The following is a 21,968-nucleotide window of genomic DNA, read 5'->3' as shown; positions in this document are numbered from 1 at the left end:
GACGTGTATATTATGGTTGGACAAGGCCCCCCTTCCCCTCCCCCTCCCTTTACCACACTGCTGTCAAAAATCTCAACTGATTCTAATTAGTAAACATCTGTAAGTAAATCTCCCATTACAGCCATGGCAGTGGTGAGGAGGGGGCCCTGGCAGGTATTGGAGCCACATTCACTAATTTTCTGGCTATCCCAGTGGAAAATCTGGAGCCTGAAGTAAATACAGCCATTAGGATTTATAGGCTGGTTTAGACTGCTGTTTGCTCAGGCCACAAACTAAACAAGGAGGGCAACATGAGAAATGATCATGATGACCAGTATGGATACAGTATGGACTATACTCCCTATAGAAATTCACTGTTATAGTAAATAGCTCCATAGTTAAAGGGATGACACTGAAAAAGTTCATGTAAAAAGTTTGGAGCAGAGAATGCAGCGTGCAGTATGCAGAGCGGCCACTAGAGGGCAGTGGTGGAGCTGAGCGCAGGCTCCCGGCTGTATTATATCCCGTGCATTGCTCTGAACCTTCCTTTCCCTGTGCCTCGGGTCCAGCAGGGAGGAATCTCCGTGTGCAGGCAGGGCAGGGACCCCCCTAAACTAAGAAGAGGGGGTGCACAGGGATCTGCCAGGGCTCAGGCTGCCATGGGTCCCAGCTCACCCCAGACCTGCCCACTGCCCCCCTCCCCAGGTACATGCAGAGTCCCCGGGGGGTGAGTGGCACTAGGTAGCAGGGTGCCCGGAGCGGGACGTGATGGACGTAAAGCCCCCGACCGAAAGAATGAAGTAACCGTGATGGAGCCGGTATCTGCCCCGGGCTCCAGAATCAGAGCAGCCGCGTCCAAGGGGTGAGTACGACCGGCTGGAGGGAGGGGGCGGCATGCTGTGTACAGGGGGCTACACTAACTGCACCGGGGATCCCTGCAGTGTGTGGGACCCCCTCGTGTTACATGGTAGTCTATGCAGTGTCTACTGAGTGCTACTGGCTGTAGGGACCATTCATGATGTAGGTGTGTGAACAGGGACCTATAATGAATGCTACTGTATGGTGTAGGTGAGTGAACAGGGAACTATAATGAATGGTAATATCTATAGGGACGACCATGTATGGTGTAGGGACTTATACTGAATGCTAATGTCTGTAGGGATCATGTATGATGCAGCTGTGTGAACAGGGACCTATACTGAATGATAATGTCTATAGGGGCCATATATGGTGTAGATGTGTAAACTGGGACCTATATTGAATAGGATCAGATTGGGACCATGTATAGAGGAAGCAGTATCTCTATAGTCCTATACTGAATTCACATTGTGTAGGGTCTGAGTAGGACCATGTATATGTAGGTGTGCTTACAGGGTCATTTTTACTGAATGTATACTGTCTGTAGGGTCACTATTTATAGTGTATGTTTTGTCTGTAGCGTCCACTATTGGATTCTGCATTCTGTAGGGAATTGTATGCATTGGTGTGTGAATAGGGTCCTTTACTGAATGCTACAGTGTGTAGGGGCTGACAGCGGGACCTTGTAAAGTGTAGCAGTGTGAATGTATGTAATATCCACTGTTGAATGTTACTGTCTGAGGAGGCGGATTGGTACCATGTATAGTCTAGGTGTGTGCACAAGTCCTATGTTGAGTACTACAGTCTGTAGGATCTGATGGGGTCATACATATAGTGTATGCAGTGTCTATAGGGTACTATACCGAATGCACATATACTATAGAGACTGGTTGGGACCATGTATAGTCTAGGTGTATGCATAGGGCCCATTACTGAGCTCCTGCCATATTGCCAGATGTAATATGCATAGTATGCTTACTGAATACAAACATTAGATGTCTTCCTTATAAAGCGTATATGATGTCCCCTGCAGACTGCACATCTAGGATCTGCACGTGCGCATATTGTAGTTGTCTGCATACTGTATGTACACAGGGAATGTAATATACATATGACTCCTACTGAATGCATACATTAGATCTCTTGCACGAAGAAGATTCCTTTATAAAGTTACAGACTGCACACCTTCTGAGTACTATATGCTGTTAGTATCTGTTTTATACATTCACAGGACCTTCTGTATACTATATACAGTAGGATCCTCTTCTGTATGCCCTCACTGGAACCCATGGATAGTGTAGATATGTGCTTAGGTCTCCTTACTGTTTAGTATTCCTTGCAGACTGTACTCATAGTGCCACTAGTGTTGTATATGTGCTATGTACAGTGAAGACTGATGTGGTCCTGATGGTGTCTATGCATTGGATACTGAATGAATTCATAGGGTCCTATATGTTCCCATGCATTATGATTTCTGAAAGTGTGTTAGACTGAATACTCTAATAGGAATATTATTATGTATATGGATGAATCTCCTATCCAGTGGGAGTATCAGAGGAAAGCGTGAAGGGACAGATGTGCTCACGATGGAAGGGATGTCCTGGATGGCTCATACGGAGGATTACCTCGCTGAATGAGTGATCTGTGCCGCAGCACTATGGGTGCACTGTGTATGTGCTGACCTATCCTGCCAGTGACCATAACAAGACTCATACTGTAAAATGCATTAGCTATATCTGCGTATATCCCAGACTTGGATCTGTACAGGAAATGTGCGAGTGCAGATGGTCAGAGCCCCGTGGACACGCCATAAAAAATCCTTCCCCAACATAAACATCTAAAATCTCCATCAGATACAGCTTTGAACTCTATAATCACGTCTGTAGGGAGCAGGATTAACTTTTTACCCAACCAAGCGCGAGTTACAGTGATCCCCTCAGCCGGCTTTCCCAAGGGGATATCATTGATATTGTCTAGTTCTTATAATTACCCCACAATTACTTCCCTGTGGATGAGATTAACATTGCAGCAGATCTAGCCTGTGTGAACAGTGCCCAGTCCCAGACGAGACGTTGGGTCCAATATCCGCTTAGTCCTCTAATCCCGTGAATATATCCATGTGAAAAAAATCTGTTGATCCTTATTACAGTCCATTAAAGGATCGGGATAAACTTTCTCCCCCTATAGTGGTTTCCTGTTTAATGCTGCATATAGAAGAGCGCTATTGTATATGTTAGTGAACACGACCTCAAATCAAGCGTCTTGGAAGGAGACAGCTGCTCCTTGAGCTTTTATGGAGAGTCCTTTGTATTAAGATGGTGGCAATATTTGTATATAGACACTCCATATAAACAGTATGAATAAAAAGAAACATAGTAAATTCTGTAGGTTGTTTACAGCGAGTCTACAGATGTATACACAAGTGATCGGAACGGGCCCCTTACTCAGTCTAGGTTTATTTGCTATATTTGGCGAAATTCAGAACGGTCGGGTATAAAGAAAAGCAATAGCTTTCAGCAAGGGATGAAGTCGACCATAAATTTATGCAAGTGAAGCCAGAGTGAATGACATGTGTATCCCTTAAAGGAGGAACAGCTAAACCTTAAATTGCACCATAGGCTGTGCTCCAGGGGGCCCGTCTTAGCCCAACAGACATGACTGCAGCAAGAAAGGATCAGTCATTCAACACTTTCCCTAGATGACACATTAATCCTTGCGCTATATGTCAGGATCTGGAAGTGACTGGAGCAGTACGTCTTGGGAATAGCAGACTGTCTGGGAGAGGGTGTCCTATGAAGCGATGCCATGCACTCATAACGGTGGCGGGGGGAGGTTGGTGTCCAGTGCAATACAGGTATAGATATAGCAGAGCTATATTATGTCACAATAAGGCAGGTATGCTCTATCTGATGGGACACTACAACTCCCAGCATTCCCTATCGACCTGCAGCATTTAGGCAATTCAGGGAGTTGCAGTTTACATATGGTTGTAGTCTTTGCTAAAACTGCTCAAATTTCACAAATGACAAACTCAGCTCTGCTACCCTGCCAGGTAACCAGTAGCTGTACAGTGGGTAATTAGCGAATGCCCTGCAGTGATACAGCCGCCCTGGATTGCACACCTAGACTGGAGGGGATCCCACGTCCTGAAGTGTGCCAGACACACCCTTGCCACTACCTGCCCTAACCCCTTTGCACCTGCAGGGCAAGGATTAACCCTTCATTGTGGTATTTTGCCAGTCTGGCCTAGGGATTTCTGCATGTCATTCATATAGACCAGTGTGTCATAGGTCACTACTACCCTGCAGCAGTTCAGGGAAGGGCTTGTTCACATCTGCGCCCGGTCTCCGTTCATGCAGGTTTCCGTTTCCTACACAAAACTGAGCAGGAGACGGAAACCTGCAGGACTCTTTCTAACCCATTCATTTGAATGGGTTTGAAAGATGTCCGGCCGTGAGCGCCGGTGAGCGTGCAGAAGACGGAAAGCTGAGAACGGACTCCAGGCGCTAGTGTGAACCTAGGGGAAGTGCAGCTGAACCTATAGCTCAGTGTCAGTATGTTCTTCCTGTCCTTACTGATCCAGAGTTACATCCTGTATTATACTCCAGAGCTGTGCTCAGAGCTGTGTCTGGTATTACAGCTATGACCCATTGACTTTCATCAGAACAGTATTAACAGGCACAGCCTCTAACAAATATACGGCACCTAATAAACAGTGAAGGGCTTATGGCACTGAGCCGTGTCCTTTTATTCAGCTGATCCCTGGAGGTACCAGGAGATGGAACAAAGTGACCCGATACTGATGTCCTGTCCTAAGGCCATTGACATCTCCCTTTTCCCTAGTGGTAGAAACAAGTAAATGCTCAGAGTATCTGATAATGTGAGGGGCACTGCCAGGCCTCCTAGTAGTTGCATGGTCTTAAATATATGTCTAGTAAAATGGTGTTCACATGTGCCCGTGCCATAGATAGACGTTGTGCCCCTATAACCAGCATAGATTCCCCTTTCATGATATGAATCTATCTCCTGTACCATGTTTAGCCATCGGCTTTTTCTCTGTCATTCCATGTTTTGACTTGGATCTAATTATACTTTGTTTTCTCATTTTCCGAACCAAGGACCCCCCTGGAATGTGTTTCTGGCTCATGCCGTAACTTGTATAACGTATTCAGTACAGTATGGAATAGCCGCATTACCCTATAGAGTGATCTGTGCCTTGTCGTAGGCCATCTGCCTTCCCACATCATCTCATAACAGGATACAAGGGACTTATTTATGAAGGCCGGGCACAGTGCCAGTCTGTATGTCGTCTTTTCCATTGTTTGCATGTTTATGTGCATTCCTGCTAATTGCATGGCATTAGCCTGTGCCCATTATTACTGGTGGCCAGCACCTCTATGCATCACGTTTTTTCATCGATAAACCAGTCATTGTGCTCTACCTTATGTAAATCGGGATAGGCAGTAGCAAACCTGGTAAGCCATTTTGGACGCTAGGTACATGGATTTTTCAGTCATTGAGTCACAGGATGCATACAAGTACACACAGAGGTTTTCCTCTACTCTCCTCTCACCATGTCTTTAGTCTTATATACTGTATATGACAGCTATAGTCAGGGGATAATCATACACATTAGGGAGAGTGTGTGCCTACATAAGCAGTACGGAGACTTACAAGTCATTCCTGCTCCACTAGGGATATATGACAGCCATAGTCATGACTCCTCAAAGTGTAAGAGGAGGAATCCTGGGTGGGACCATACAGAAGAAGTTGATATGGGTTGTACCTGTGGATTTGGGCAGCGAGACGCAGCAATCGGCAAGATTATACAAGATTCCTATACAGAATTTATTTATTTTTTGCTTAACCATGGATTGCGCCCCTTTCAATATAGCTGCATCAAAATCCACTCATTATACGTGCAGGATCTACACCACATTTGTGTCAAAATCTGCCAAGTATGGACCACCCTAACGCTATCCATTGGTCCACAGTCATGGCCTTAGGCAACAATAGTCTGGAGTTGACTCATTGAGGTCTAGGGGAGACCTTTCTAGATGTGCTCTGTGAAGGTTGTAGGAGTGGATAAGCAGTGACCTCACCTGTTGTCAGTGGTGTTATATATAGAGTTGTTATCATCTTTAGCAATCCTGTCTGTGATGTAAATGAGGCAACTGCTGTTAAGAAAAAAAAAAAGACCTACCTATGGAGATGGTAAGTGTCAGCCTATTAATAGGCTTGGTGGCCAGAGTAAAAATTTTAACAAATTGTTGGATTTAGTATTTTTATTTATTTTCTATTTCAATCTATATGGTGACATGGAATTTCTTTTTTTAACAAATATCATTCAAAATTCTTAATTATGTTCCACATGAAAGTGAGTCATTTTCTGGCAACATATTCCCTTTAAAGGGTCAAAAAATAACTGGCTCCATGGCCCCCTAAGCGTCCATTCACACGGAGGAAAACTGTGAGGAATTTAGTTTGGAATTTCAGTGCTAAAAAAAAAAAGCCTCCCATTGAAGTCAATGGGTTCCTTTTTTCTGGAAGAAAAAGAAACCCATTGAAGTCAATGGGAGGCTTTTTTTCAGCACTGAATCTGACGTGGATTCCACACCAAATTCAGCGCCATTTTCCTCCATGTGAATGCACTCTAAGGGTCCATCCACACAGAGTTTTTCGGCGAGGATTTTGGCACTGAATCCGTGTCAGAATCCACATAGAAAAAAAATCTTCCCCTTTGGGGGCATTCACATGGTCTAACGTGTCGCTGATTCTTGCACGATAACTCACGCAAGAATCAGCTCTGCAAAACAGAATCCCATTGACTTCAATGGGTTCCGTTTAACACACGTAACACATTGAAATCAATAGGAGGCTTTTTAACCCATTGATTTCTGCTAGCGGAAAAAAAGCTTCTTTCAGGCGGATTCCGCCTGCAAAAACCAACGCAGTCAATGGGATGCGGAAATCCACGTGGAATTTGCAAATTTCCTAATTCCTGAAGCAGATTTTTTCCTTGCCAAAAACTCAGTGTGAATGCACTCTTATATGTTGTACTAGCCCATGGACTTATCCAGTTCAGCCTCATTTACTTGATTCCGCTGATCAATGGGGGTCTTGGGGTTTGACCCCTCTGATCACACGTTGCTGGCTTAATAAGAGTTCACATTAACTTCTTCCATTCAAGTCCCCTCCCTCCAGAAATGCATGCAAAGACATTGTGAAGATGAAAGAGTCTTCAAAGCTGGTACACAACATCCCCGGAATCATCATTAGACCATCTCAGTGGGTATGCTGGATTCCTAAAAGTTTTTGGCTAAAGGAACCCAAAAGAGAAACAATAGTATAACAAACAGATGTGTCTCACCATTGCCTTCATGTAAAACTTCTTTTCAGCTCTAAAGTTCTGCTAATGAAAGGATTTAGCACAATCTTGTATTGGACGCTATTCACATAAACGTTGGTGGTCGCAGTTTCTGTTGAAAATGACAGAAAAATAGCACAGCGTGCTGCATTATTTTATTGCTAAGTTTTTGAATCCAGTAAAGTACAGACAACATTACATATAACGGGTGCCAGATGGACCCCAATGACTATAAGGGGCCATCAGGTTCCTATCAGTTGGCATGCTATGCTATCTTGTCCAGCATTTTCAACCGGATCCTCAAAGGACCTCCAACACAGAAATTCATTTATACTGAGTTGCAGCCTGAATTATATTCCAGATCAGAATAATTTTATTTTTCTGGTTGTTATGAGAAACCGTCAACATGCTTGTTGTCAGATACGTCCAAGAACTTACCTTTTCCAGATCACTGTACCGTATTTGGGGTGAATACTGCACTTTTAAAACCCCTAGAAAAAAATGGTCTACAGACCTGTAAACAACAATGAATAAAGGCAAATTTGAGCTCTGAAGCCAGCAGAATAGTGAGTGCAGCTCTGGAGTATAAAACAGGATGTAACTCAGGATCAGTACAGGATAAGTAATGTAATGTATGTACACAGTGACTGCACCAGCAGAATAGTGAGTGCAGCTCTGGAGTATAATACAGGATGCAACTAAGGATAAGTAATGCATGTACACAGTAACTGCACCAGCAGAATAGTGAGTGAAGCTCTGGAGTATAATACAGGATGTAACTCAGGATCAGTTCATGATAAGTAATGTAATATATGTACACAGTGACTGCATCAGCAGAATAGTGAGTGCAGCTCTGGAGCATAATACAGGATGCAACTAAGGATAAGTAATGCATGTACACAGTAACTGCACCAGCAGAATAATGAGTGAAGCTCTGGAGTATAATACAGGATGTAACTCAGGATCAGTACAGGATAAGTAATGTAATTTATGTACACAGTGACTGCACCAGCAGTATAGTGAGTGAAGCTCTGGAGTATAATACAGGATGTAACTCAGGATCAGTGCAGGATAAGTAATGTAATGTATTTACACTGACTGTACCAGCAGAATAGTGAGCACAGCTCTGGAGTATAATACAGGATGTAACTCAGGATCAGTACAGGGTAAGTAATGTATTCATAAATTTTGCTTGTTTACATATGCATTGCCTAGTTAGACTTTACCCCACAGCTATAAATGAGTGAGGTTCCTCTGATATCTTGGTTCTCTGTTATTATAAGAGCTGAGATGTGATGTCCTCCTCATTGTCAAACTTTATATTAATTTAATCCGGGCTTTGCTAGATATTCCCTCTCTATGTATTGAGATCCTTTAGAGTTTATGCTGGCTTGGTATACAGAAGCCAATCTATACAAGTAGAGCAACAGTGTAAAGCCTGGGGATGGTGTATCATCGTAGATTTCAGACTTACTTGTCTGTAGGCAGTCAGGTGGCGCTGCTCATGGCGATCTATCATCATTATACCACTTATTATTCCTACTCCATGCGCACATGTATTGTTTAATTAGCAAATTATAAAGCGTCCCGACCTTCAGGTTCCCCTCATGGGCGGCTGCTCTAGTCTAATCCTCATGCTGCCTCCTATAATTTGGCTCATACACTTTGCACACAGCAGATATATGTTGCTGCACCTTGGGGATCTAAAGTTCTGTGAATACATTTCTGTGCCCTTGAGCCTTAACTATAATTGTAAGTTTGAACTTTGCCCAACTTGAACTTTTTAACAAAGTTAGATGCGCATTGAGGTTGCTTCACCAATAGATGGTGCCAAGTAGGACAGAAACCTATAAATCAAATATCTACCCTTGGACCATTGAAAATTGATGTTTGCAGATCAATAAAAGTTCTTAAAAACCGCAGGAATTCTATTTAACCATTGTCATGATGGCAACTTAAGACAGTGCCCGGGTCTTCTTCATCTACCAGCCTGTATGTTTGCATTGAAATGAAATCCCGCTTAGGTATGTGTAAATCTTTGTGTGAAGCAGCAGGGTATTTGCCTTTCACTCCTTCCAGCAGTGTCCTCACACAGGTCTTGTCATGGCCATGTGCTATAAATGGTCGAATTGACAAACACAACAAATCTTGGCTTACTACTTAATGTTTGGTAGTCAGTGGTACACAAGGAGCTGGAGTGACACTGAGATGACACCAGGCCTCAAACTGCGAACCTCCCACTTCAAAGACCTGTGTGTTTGCCATCAGCCATCTCCTCCTTTCCACCATCACCATGTAAAATTTGACACCATTCCCAGCTACGTTCGTATTGCAGTATATTTTCATGAATGAGCGTGTAGGCGTGTGAATAAAGTACTACAATATTTCCTTGTCTTCTAGTGTGACCACTTTTTTTTTTTTATTACTCTATACACTTACTATACAAAGAGTGTGTGGTGTTCACAACCTCCATGGTTATTCATGAAAAATTGGGTAAATGGACAAAACTCATTATGTGTTATACCTATTAATAGAAAAAATTGTTAACCTCAGCTTACCACATTTCATGCAGAAGTACTTCGGGGTGCGGGACCAGACTTTAGGACTTAGAAAGCACAAATATATAGTAGAAAAAAGGGAGTTGCGACCTTCCTTCCCTTTTTTCTGTTATACCTATTGCAGGGACTAAGAGGACAGGACATGACAGGATTCAGAGAATCTCTGTGTTACACTCCATGTTGTGCCTAGAATCTTCCTTCTAAAAAGGTTGTCCCACCATAAGCTATACACAAAATACACTCAGTGGCTAAAAGTCATGGGAAGGTATTGGATGCGCCGTTAATAGCAGGTCCTGATAACTGCAGCAAGACAACGAGCCATGGACTCCACGAGGTGTTGGAAGAGGGATTTTGATCCTTGCAGTGTGCACTGCAGCCCACAATTGGTCCTGTGTAGTTGGCGCTGGGTCCATGAAGCGGACATTGGTATCCACAGCATCCCATAAATGCTCAATGGGGTTGAGGTTGGGTAAGTGGGCAGGTCAATGGAAGGTCATTGGTCTGTTCATTAAGCCAGTCCCGTGCCACCAACGAGTGTTGCATTGTCCTGTTGGTACACAGAATCCCCAGCAGGGAACTCCAGTACCAGAAAGGGTTGCAGATGGTCTGCCATAAATTGCACGTATTGATCACCAGTCATTGATCCCTGCACCCGGACAATGGGGCCCAATTGCGACCATATGAACATGACATGCAGGATCCATGGCTTCATGGGGCATACGCCACACTCTCTCACGCCCATCGGCTCTGTATAACTTGAACTGTTTTTCATCAGACCATGCCACATGCCCCCACTATTCCATGGTCCAATGATGGTCACGGGCCCATACCAGTCTTCAAGTTCTGTGTTGCGGTGTCAGCAAAGGGACATGGGTCGAGCGTCGACTGTTGAAACCTATGCGATGCAATTCTCGTCGTAAAGTCCTGGTGGAATTGAGGTCCTGGCACCCCACATTCAAATTGGCGGCAATTTTACCCACAGTAGACTGTTGAGAGCCCTGTACGACTCTGCGGAGGTGACGTGACGTCCGTTCATCGAACACTTATGGTCAACCGGTGCGCTGGTTTACGCGACTGCCAACGTTGTCTCTGCGATATTGCAGGTCCACCTGAGACACTGTTGACCTCGGAAGCTCAAATTCCCGGGTAATCTCCAAAATGCTATGCCCCATGTGTCTTGTACCGATTATCATCCCACATTCAAAGTCACTTAACTTGCGACGTGCTGCCATGTTCACGAGACACCTGTCTGCATCAGACTGCTAGGATATCCTGGCGACACTAGTGCCATAGGCCACAGCGCATCACACTGTTTGAGCATCATATCCGACACAACCAGCACTGGGACACGCCTTCCCGTGACTTTTGGCCACTGAGTGTAGGCAATACGTGTGTCTGGGACCAACACCTATCACAAGCCTCCTGTTTGAATAGCGTGACACTCCCAGATGTCCATGGGACCGAAAAACATAGCCAAGTGACCTTGGGTGTCCCAGCCCTTATCAGCACTTGGATTCTGTGGATTATGGTGTAACAACCGCTTTAAACGGGTTTTCACGACCCAGCCAAGTTGGGTACTAATGACCATAGTATAGGTCATCAGTATCAGATTGGTCATGGTCCAACACCAGGACCCCATGCTAATCGGCTGTTTCAGCCACCAGAAAAGGTATCTGGCAAGAAGCGGCTATTACTGGCTCCCATTGAAAACAATAGAAGGCAGATTCCAGATGGAATATAGAAGCTGATTTTGTGGCGGAATCTGCCTCAAAGTCAGCTCCAAATTCCTCCTCCTAAAGTGCCCATACACATTAGATAATACTTGTCCAAACCCATATATCATATTGGGCTTATTCTCATTCTCCTTTCCCCATTGTATATACATCTGTACATATTATGCTGTTCAAAAATTCTACTGAGTTCTTTTTTTTTAAAAAAAATAAAAATAAAAAAAGTTGCTCCAGAATTGTTATTTCGATGAAAATACACAGTTTGCCAAAAGGATATGTCAGAAGGGCGGACGGGTCCTCATTAGGCCGCTTTACATGTGACAGATTTGTTGTGACTTTCCCTGTAGGTTTCCCATGGTGGGCTTATTGTTCTTCCATGTTTGTGGTTATGGATTGATCATTGTAGTTGTGCTACAGCGTGTCACTGGTTAATGCGGATTTTGGATGAAATTCTCTCACTTCCCTGACTACCAGATTCTCTGTGCCAGCTGTCATCACCCGCTCCCTCACTTGTAAATCCTGTTCTTGGCCCCTCATCTGTGTCGCCCCTGTCCCTCCTCGCTTTTAGGTCACGGAAATCCTGAAGAGGTTGCCTTTTGTGCGTTCTGCTCCTGCAGCCTTTACAAGTCTTTACAGTGACCAACCGTACGGCTGCCCAGTATATTGTAAAGGTGTAGCACCATTTTTGTGGCCCTCAAGTTTTCTTGTGAAATGGGTATTTAAAGTGTTATGGGGATCTTCATCTTTGTCAGAGTGGTGACACAGAGTGTGTGTTGCTCAAGGAGCTGTCCTGTCCTGCATTACAGAGGTAACCCATTGATTTTAATGGACACTATGTAAGGTGGAATGGGGACCACATCCCATTATCGGTCTAAGAAGCCTATAGAAGGACGACAGTCTGGATAAGTTACTCGTAACCATAGCTTTTTAATATAGATCCGCCTGATGTTGGATTTTCTTCAGGAGCCTGAATATAAGTCTTTCAGCGGTCTCATGTTATGTACATATAAGCCCCTAGGAGTATATACTTCATTTTTAATGTGCCCTGAAATCACATTTACATCCTCACATTTTTAGTCTTAGTCAAACTTACTGGCATGGGTACAGCCTGTGGCGTAAGTACTTAGGTTTGGGCTACATGAAGCTGAGCTGGACTATATAATGTCATGTATGGTTTTATTTTGTCACTATTACCTCCATTTTTTCCATAGACTATAATAGGATTCGATATTCGACCGAGTAGTTTTAGGCTCTACTCGAAACGAATATCGAATCTCGAATATTTAACTACTCGCTCATCTCTACTAGTAATCAGCTGTGCACCTGTGTGCTCATCACATGACCATGGACCGTAAATCACATGACCATGGACAGTAAATCACATGACCATGGACAGACTTTTATCTTCTAGAAGTAACAAAAAGAATTATAGTAAGCAGAGATGTAGAAAACTGAGGAATTGATACAGAAAGTATATTGGAAAATTCAATATCGTTTTATTGTACAAACAATAACATTGGTTTCTCAATATTGTTCTGACAGTGGCCAACCCCTTTAATGTTATATTATTCTGACCTTCTGAGAATAACATGTCCATTTTCCTTCTCCAAAATCATGATATCACTTCCCCCGTGCAGGGGAGGTGCAAACTCCTATCGCAGTTACTGCTGATCTGTAGACAGACACCTCTCATACAGTTATAAGGAAGGCCCTGCTAGATTACGGTGTGTGATCAGAGCAGACAGGAGACTGAACTGCATGGAGATTTTATATACAGTATATATATATATATATATATATATATATATATATATATATATATATATATATATATACACACACACACACACACACATTGGACTGCCAGTTTCAGCAGGACTAGTTGACCATCTAATGTCAAGGCTGAATATTGACAGGTAATTGTATTACTTAATTCTGCTCATCTGGAAAAGTTGCGCACCCTGGCCCTATTTGTAGGGCGGCACATAAATCTGGCCTGCATTAGCATGCTGTCATCAGCCTTCATTGTTCTGGTACCTGTAATTCTCTTGGGGTAAGAGGAGGAAGGAGGGGTGAGGGCTGAACAATGTTCCCAATGAGACCATTACCTCACCGGCTATTTCCACGCTCCGCTCAGAGGTTTCCAAGTGCAATATGGAAGCAATATTGTATGGATGTAGCCAGTGCCTTGTTTGGTTTACACTGATTCAACTTGATGTGCATTTTCCATATTCTTCTCCATTACAAAATCCCACACACACTAAATGCTCTCCTTTGGGAGTGTTGGCCTCATCGGCACATGGCCCCGAGTATCTGAAGCTTGGTGCTTCCTGCACGGTATTTTAACTCAGTGATGAAGAACAAGACCCCGGGGCTGTCCCGTTCCTCTAAACGTCCATATGGAAAAGTCCAGAGATGAAAAGGACTAAAAAGGAACTGTTTATGTTTTACCTTAATGTGAAAGCAACACTTGGATAAAATGTAAATCACAGAGCACTCTGCGCCGGCTCTTGGCAGCCGACACTTGGAGAGAATTAAGAAATTGAGGCCGAGCGGAGGATGCCTTTTGGCTGTTTATAATGACATACACTGGAGAAGTGGAGTGAGTGTACTCCAGGAAGGGACCTCATAGGCTTCCTGTCAGCCCGCTTACCAGATCAGCATCTCGTCCAAGTACTTCTTTATAAATCTATCTGATAGAGCGGGTCCCCCCTGTGTCTGTGACCTTTCATGGGCAAAATAAGTGCGACTTCCTTCCCATTCGTGTGACTCTCTTCCGGTTATTGTGTGGCCGCGTGAGCGTTTCAAGTAATATGTCTCTGACAGCAGATGATCTGATACAAAGCTAAGAAGTTCCTTCATCAGCTGTGGTAGAGGAGGAATTCTGTTAGGTAACATGGCTTTTTGGATAGTCTTTTTTTTAGGCTTTGGTCACGTGACATGAAGGTTGCCATCAGGGCTGTGGAGTTGGAAGGCCAAACCACCGACTTCGACTCTGTTTTTCCACAGCCTGACTCCAACTCCTTTATAAATGGCTGATATCCATGATCTGTCAAAAGAAGTAAAAATCCTGTACTTCATTAAAAAGCCAGTGATTGATTCCTGTGAAAATGTAACAATCCAGAATCAGGAACTTTTCAGAATTGGTCTCTCCACAACCCTGGTTGCGGTGATTGGCAATATGGCCCATAGCATAACCATGATACAAAACTTGTACAGAATCCAAAACTTCTGGCTTTGGCCTTGCAAGTCACCTCAAACTTTGCTGACATGGACCCCAGTGAAAAATACACGAGATGTCTAACAAATCCTATTTCTGAAATAGTCGCACAACAGCAAATTCCAGAACACTTTCACACTGCATAGACCTAGCCGTAGGGGAACAAATGTAACTCCTTTGGTCTCTCTTGGATGGTCACGTCCCTGCCAGGAAAAATGGTCTGTGTATCAGCCAGACTTACTGGCATGAATGTGATTTAGTTCAGCCAAGCCGTGCTTGGGCTGATGAATCTGACCGATACCTAGACACCGCTATGTAAATCAAGCTTAAATGGATTAAAAGTGTTGTCCAGGATATAGTTCGTTACGAGCTGTAAATATCTGATCAGTGTGGGGGCCGGATCCTGTAAGTGGTCCACTTCCAGTGTTTGCACTATATACAACTCAGGGCTGGAAGCCTATATCTCCAGTCCCTGTATAGTAGTCAAAAACAAAGATTCCTTCTTCCAAAAACAGAGCTCCAGGTTGTATGTGGCGTTACGGCCCAACTCTATGCACTTTGATGAAACAAGGCACTGTTTGTAGAGCAAAGTAGCCATGTTATTTCCAATCTTGTACAGGCCCTTTTGCCAAATGTTCCTAATATGTTATTCACATATCCACAACAGCACACATAATAATACTACCATATAGTGACTGAATAATAGGTCTGTATTGACCAGATAGTGCCATACTGTGGCCAGTATATATTGCCAACCTACATTGCCCATATAAAACAAGCATATGTTTGCAAATAAATCCCCGTGTTTAGGCCCCATTCACACAGCCCTTTGACGGAACCTTTCATTTCTATGGGCCCTTACACACAACTGCATTTTTTACAGCCGTGTTTCTGTGCTGTATACAGGGGCTGTAAGTTATGAAGCCACATTTGTGGTGCGGATGAGCCTATTATAGTCTATGGGCACATGCACATTTTGGTAAAGCTATGGTTCACATCTATGGCTTCTCCTCAACTCAGACAGATACGGGGGAAGTCCTTGTTGTGGGTCTGCAACTGCACAGTGGTCTGCAATTGTGGACATTGCGGCAAAGATGTGGATGACTTACTGAAGACCTTCAGATCGCAATTTGCAGACAGTATTTTAACTACGGTCATGTAGCCTAGAGGGCCCCAATAACACTACAATATACAACCTGCCATATTGGTGCCCACATAAAAGAACCTTCTGTAGTGCCTTACAAGTGTGGTCTGCATAATCTTCTACCCCACCTTATGGTGTCTGTATATGTATGAATCTTATGAATCTGCATGTGTTTATGTAGATATATATTTTGCACAAGCATTGAAAGATTGGATGAAGTGCAACCCAGCATTGGAATAGAAGGAGAGAATTCTCTGCATATTCTCAAGACGGTTGGAAAAAGCCATCCATTACCAGCAGACAATTAATACCCTTCATTAGTCACTGACCGGGCATCTCCGAGCTGGATTAAGTTTTTCCACTCTCTTGTTATTCGCTGCCAAAGTGTGTGTTTCAATGTTTTGGCACTTGGCGCTTTGCCAGGAACGTGTAGAGCATGCTCCGTGTTGCGATCCTCTGTTCTGCTCTCACTTCTGGGAAATATTCCCTTTTGCTCAGGCTAAATCAATATGACAATACATTACATAGCTGTCCTGGACAGACTTGTATAGGTTGCTTTCCCTTAGTGTTTCTTTTTTTGTTTTTTTTTGGCTGGATTGTTGCCGATGTTTTATGAATGAACAGAAAGCGTTACATGAGCGACTCTTTGTGGTTTGCAGGAATTTTTAATCTTTGTTGTAATAAGAGTTTTCAAGCCCAGAGATTGTGTAGTTTAGTTGTTGAAGAAATCCCAGGTCAAGGAAAGAAATCGTCCTATCAACCTCTCTACTGTACACAACCTTCATGTGTACCTTTCTCTACATGTATAAGGCAGAGAATGGGGCCTTCAGGCTCGCTCTTGTGTTGTCTCTTTCTGTTTTGCTCTCACACTCTTTTTGCACTCTGTCTGATCTTTTTTTGTCATTGCTTTACATGGGTGGCCCACTGATTTCATTGCAAACTGTGCTATACATTATTTTTACCTGCGCAATACATTACTTGTGGTTGGCTTACTTTATAGATGGATCCAGCAGCAGGACACCATCTTATCAATATATACTTAAGGAAACAGGTAGCTGCCAGACCATGTTACTGAAAATTCACTTGAATGGGAGCTAAGCTGCAGTGACTCGGTTCAGCCTCTAGTCGGAGAACAGTTCTGTCTGCTTCCTGCTCCATTCTCTGTGTATCCGCTGCTGACAACAGCTGAATGGTGAGAGTACTGGGGGTCAGACCTCTATTGATGTGATATAAGTGACCTACACTCACCGGCCACTTTATTAGGTACACCTGTCCAACTGCTCGTTAACACTTAATTTCTAATCAGCCAATCACATGGCGGCAACTCAGTGCATTTAGGCATGTAGACATGGTCAAGACAATCTCCTGCAGTTCAAACCGAGCATCAGTATGGGGAAGAAAGGTGATTTGAGTGCCTTTGAACGTGGCATGGTTGTTGGTGCCAGAAGGGCTGGTCTGAGTATTTCAGAAACTGCTGATCTACTGGGATTTTCACGCACAACCATCTCTAGGGTTTACAGAGAATGGTCCGAAAAAGAAAAAACATCCAGTGAGCGGCAGTTCTGTGGGCGGAAATGCGTTGTTGATGCCAGAGGTCAGAGGAGAATGGCCAGACTGGTTCGAGCTGATAGAAAGGCAACAGTGACTCAAATAGCCACCCGTTACAACCAAGGTAGCCAGAAGAGCATCTCTGAACGCACAGTACGTCGAACTTTGAGGCAGATGGGCTACAGCAGCAGAAGACCACACCGGGTGCCACTCCTTTCAGCTAAGAACAGGAAACTGAGGCTACAATTTGCACAAGCTCATCGAAATTGGACAATTGAAGATTGGAAAAACGTTGCCTGGTCTGATGAGTCTCGATTTCTGCTGCGACATTCGGATGGTAGGGTCAGAATTTGGCGTCAACAACATGAAAGCATGGATCCATCCTGCCTTGTATCAATGGTTCAGGCTGGTGGTGGTGGTGTCATGGTGTGGGGAATATTTTCTTGGCACTCTTTGGGCCCCTTGGTACCAATTGAGCATCGTTGCAACGCCAAAGCCTACCTGAGTATTGTTGCTGACCATGTCCATCCCTTTATGACCACAATGTAGCCAACATCTGATGGCTACTTTCAGCAGGATAATGCGCCATGTCATAAAGCTGGAATCATCTCAGACTGGTTTCTTGAACATGACAATGAGTTCACTGTACTCCAATGGCCTCCACAGTCACCAGATCTCAATCCAATAGAGCATCTTTGGGATGTGGTGGAACGGGAGATTCGCATCATGGATGTGCAGCCGACAAATCTGCGGCAACTGTGTGATGCCATCATGTCAATATGGACCAAAATCTCTGAGGAATGCTTCCAGCACCTTGTTGAATCTATGCCACGAAGAATTGAGGCAGTTCTGAAGGCAAAAGGGGGTCCAACCCGTTGCTAGCATGGTGTACCTAATAAAGTGGCCGGTGAGTGTATGTTTAGGACATCAATATTTCTTCAGTCTGGAAATCCCTTTATTTCCTCTCTAGTGTGGTTTGTGCAGTAGGAGAACGCCTTACGTACATGGTGTAGCCTCTATGAAATTGCTAAAGGAATTGTCCAAGGATTGATTGATTGATTTGTGTTGTAACTTGCTTCTTCCAGGGTTTTTAGATCCATACCCTGGGTCATGTGATTGGAATATAGCATATTACTCATGATGTATAAACCTGAATTGCTATCCCTGCTACATTTTTTTGCTGCTCTATATGTTCTAGTGTCAGTCTTTACTATAGTTTTAGCATTCTCTTTGTGGACCAAGATGAGCAAGAGCTGTACGGGCCCGTAGAGTTACTAGTCCAAACCACCGACTACGACAACGCTTTTTTCCCACAGCCTAACTCTGACTGCCCGACTATGACTACTAGCCTACCCTTTCACTTCTATAGGTAGTTCCAAGAGGAGCAAAGCAAATAGGCATGCTGCGATTTGCAGTTCCACAACAACTGAAGTGCCTAAGGTTGCATGGACTTGAAATCTATACACTGGTAAATAAGTGTTTCACTATTATGGGTATGCTGCGCTCCCTCCATGCCTGCTCTTTATGTGACTTCTGGCATCGCTCCATAAGGACTCCTAATCTGTATAACCCTCATCTGAACCGAACTCTCTAAATGACAAACCCCCATGGTGCCAGGGTAACAATGGATTGTGTTCTGCAGATCTGGTAGGGGTGGGTGTATATTGTCATCATTTTCCAGGGTGCCCTTTGTACTCCTGATGATGTAGTGTAAGCAGCTGTATTAGTAGAATGGACATCTCAGTCTCCGTGACCTTTCTCAGCGGTGACAGTGACTCAGTGTCACAGCCTGTGACCTTCACCACTACTATACCGCGGGTAGTCTACTCATTGTAAGCTACACTGGAAATTTCCAAAGATTTTTACATTACAGGACACTGAATTGCCTATTATGTCTGTAAAATTTGTCCTATAAATGTCAGGATCAGGTTGTACCTAGGTCCCAAGTGCACCCCTACTTCAGGAGGACAGGACCCTCAGCAGTAGTAGCTATACTGGCTATATGTGGAAGCACAATGGCATATGATCACCAACCATGATGTAAGCATGCTATATAGGGTTATCTCATTACACAAGACCATCTGTGCCATCTCTTGACATGTGGTTTTAGCAAACACGTGTATTCCCCATGACTTAACAATTCCAAAGCATTTTTACTTACGATTCTGCATTGTGATTTCCCTCTCTTACTCCTCTTTGAAATATATGAATAATTTGACATATAGGTTTTACCAGTTAGGGTGTAGCAAGACACTCTGACATTATGCAATCTGTGCTGCCAGTGTCAGTTCGGGCAATTCCCCTCTGATAATGGGAATGGTAACTCCCAGTTGTCAATTTCTTAATTTCTAGGAGGAATAACAGAGGAATGGCACAACATATTAAGAAATATAATGTTCATTGCTCATATGGCCTATTTTAATGAAACTGAACCACAATACAAGAATAGCCACTCTGCTTTGTACAGAGCTGTATTCTTTTCAAACAGAGGATCTCGGGTGTTGGACCACTTTATTGGTCTTGTCTTTCTTGCCCTGTGGCCATTACCAAGCATCAATTTCTCACTGATGATTTTGTTCTACCCCGGCTAGTAAAATCAACTTTTTATACATTCATTTCCTTATCAGGTTTCATTGGGCTTGTGCTTCTACACACTGCAGCCAATTTGAATAAGCCGAGCTGCAGTGTAAAGCATGGTCTAGGGATAGAGCTACAGTGTAAAGCCTGATGGTCTAGGGATAATGCTGCAGTATAAAGCATGATAGCCTACAGTAGGGATAGAACTGCAGTATAAAGCTTGGTCTAGAGATAGAGCCTGTCATGAGTGGGATGCTGAGATAGATGCTGTACGTTTTTGTATTTTCTGTAGCATTTTTCTTCATTTTCATGACTTTCTTCTCTTCCAGGAGATCGCTCTTTCTTTGGATTCTTTTATATGTTTCCTGTTGCCTGGATCTTTCTCAGGGAGCAGCTGAAGGTAAATGATTTTGGTTTTCTTACTAATGAATGTGCAGACATGGAGGGTCAGAGGCCTGTACCCTATGAATTGCCCGCTCTTCCCAGGACACAAACAACTGTCTGTCTGTTACATTCTTTTTTTGCACCGTCTGCGCCGTAATTCCCAGGATATTGAATACTGTATTTTAGGGGTTTGTAAGAAAATGGCCACCTCTAATTGCCATAGGAATCAAGGAGGGGAACATAATGCATTTCTTTTGTGATCATAAAAAGTCTCGTCTGGTGGTCCGTCTGAGGGGGCGGGCATGCTGACAAAGGAACCAGACTGGATGAAAGGGGGATAGTGGATATAATGGGGAAGTAAGAAACCCAGTAGTGTTATGCTCATATATTACAGATTAAACTGGGATAACCAAGACCTTTGTTATGTAGACCATATGTCCATTGAGCTCTTATGCGTAGTCATAGACTACAAGGGGGTCTATCTTAAAAATATTGTGCAAGACTATGATATTGATTGCTGTGTCTTCTACACTATTTACCAAGCTCTACAACATCTATAGGCATGGCAACACAGCTCCATTCATTTGTATGGGACTGACAGGTAGCATGGCTATGTGATTGTGATGTCACTGACCTGAGAGAAGGAGCTCAATATCATAGACCCAGACAATCCCTTTAGGCTACCATCAGGCCGGGTTTTTATGGCACAATAACTGCATGAAGCTGAAACCCCACCAATGGCCTAAGAACTTCAAGGGCAAACTGACCTATTACCCAGAGATTTGCCCAATTACCTATTGGTCACCGTGGGTGGTCAGAGTCCTGGCCATGTGTGTTTCCGCACTATGGAAACCTAGCCTTTTGGGCCACAGTCATCCTTCATCCAAGATGCAGCCAACAACACTATGAAGTCATTACCAAGCAACAAGGAATTAACAATCATTTCATTTGCTGCTTGTGCTGATATAGTGTTTTTAGCTGGATAATGGTTTACATCTCAGTTGTGGAACACCTGTCCTGTTCAGGTCTTAGGGTTGGTTCATATTAGCGCTTGTATTCCGTCCGCAAGGAGTCCGCATGGAGACCCCCCCGGACGGAATGCAATCGCAAGCGATGTGCTTGCAAAGCACATGAAGCCCATAGACTATAATGGGCTCCGTGTGCTTGCCGCGCATTGCCCGCCTGAATGAATTGTGCGGGCAGTGCGTGGCAAGCACACAGAGCCCATTATAGTCTATGGGCTCCGTGTGCTTAACTGTGCAGCGCTTGCATTAGCGTTGGTATTCCGTTCGGTGGGGTCTCCATGCGGACTCCTTGCGGACGGAATACAAGCACTAGTGTGAACCAACCCTTAGACAAGCTGAGTGCATGGATCCTGTGCGGTGGCATGCAATTCCTAATGGCACTGTATTGCTCACACATTGGCACTCTCCAAGCCATTACATGGTGACGCTGGTGATGTATTTTCCTGTAGAGTTAGTTCTAGGAAAGAATACCTTCATAAAACAGAAACATATAGGAACATTCCAAATGTGAATCTATAATACAGAATTGTGTATGGACACTTGGGTAACAGCAACTGCAGGGATGTCAGATTTCCCAC

General features: G+C 43.8%; 1 protein-coding gene across 1 annotated transcript in view; it reads left to right on the top strand.

Annotated features, from left to right (window-relative positions):
• The first annotated feature begins 542 nt into the window (after positions 1-542).
• Positions 543-21,968, top strand: part of COL27A1 (collagen type XXVII alpha 1 chain) — a 219,851-nt gene continuing 198,425 nt past the window's right edge. The window contains exons 1-2 of the mRNA XM_075259238.1: positions 543-841; positions 20,311-20,381. Of these exons, the coding sequence (XP_075115339.1) occupies positions 789-841; positions 20,311-20,381 (124 nt within the window). The 5' untranslated portion in view covers positions 543-788. The remainder of the gene's footprint in view (positions 842-20,310; positions 20,382-21,968) is intronic.

Source organism: Leptodactylus fuscus, chromosome 11 (assembly GCF_031893055.1).
Source record: "Leptodactylus fuscus isolate aLepFus1 chromosome 11, aLepFus1.hap2, whole genome shotgun sequence".
Lineage (NCBI taxonomy): Eukaryota > Metazoa > Chordata > Amphibia > Anura > Leptodactylidae > Leptodactylus > Leptodactylus fuscus.
The sequence above is the reverse complement of the archived record's forward strand: the minus strand, read 5'-3'. Positions and strand labels throughout refer to the sequence as shown.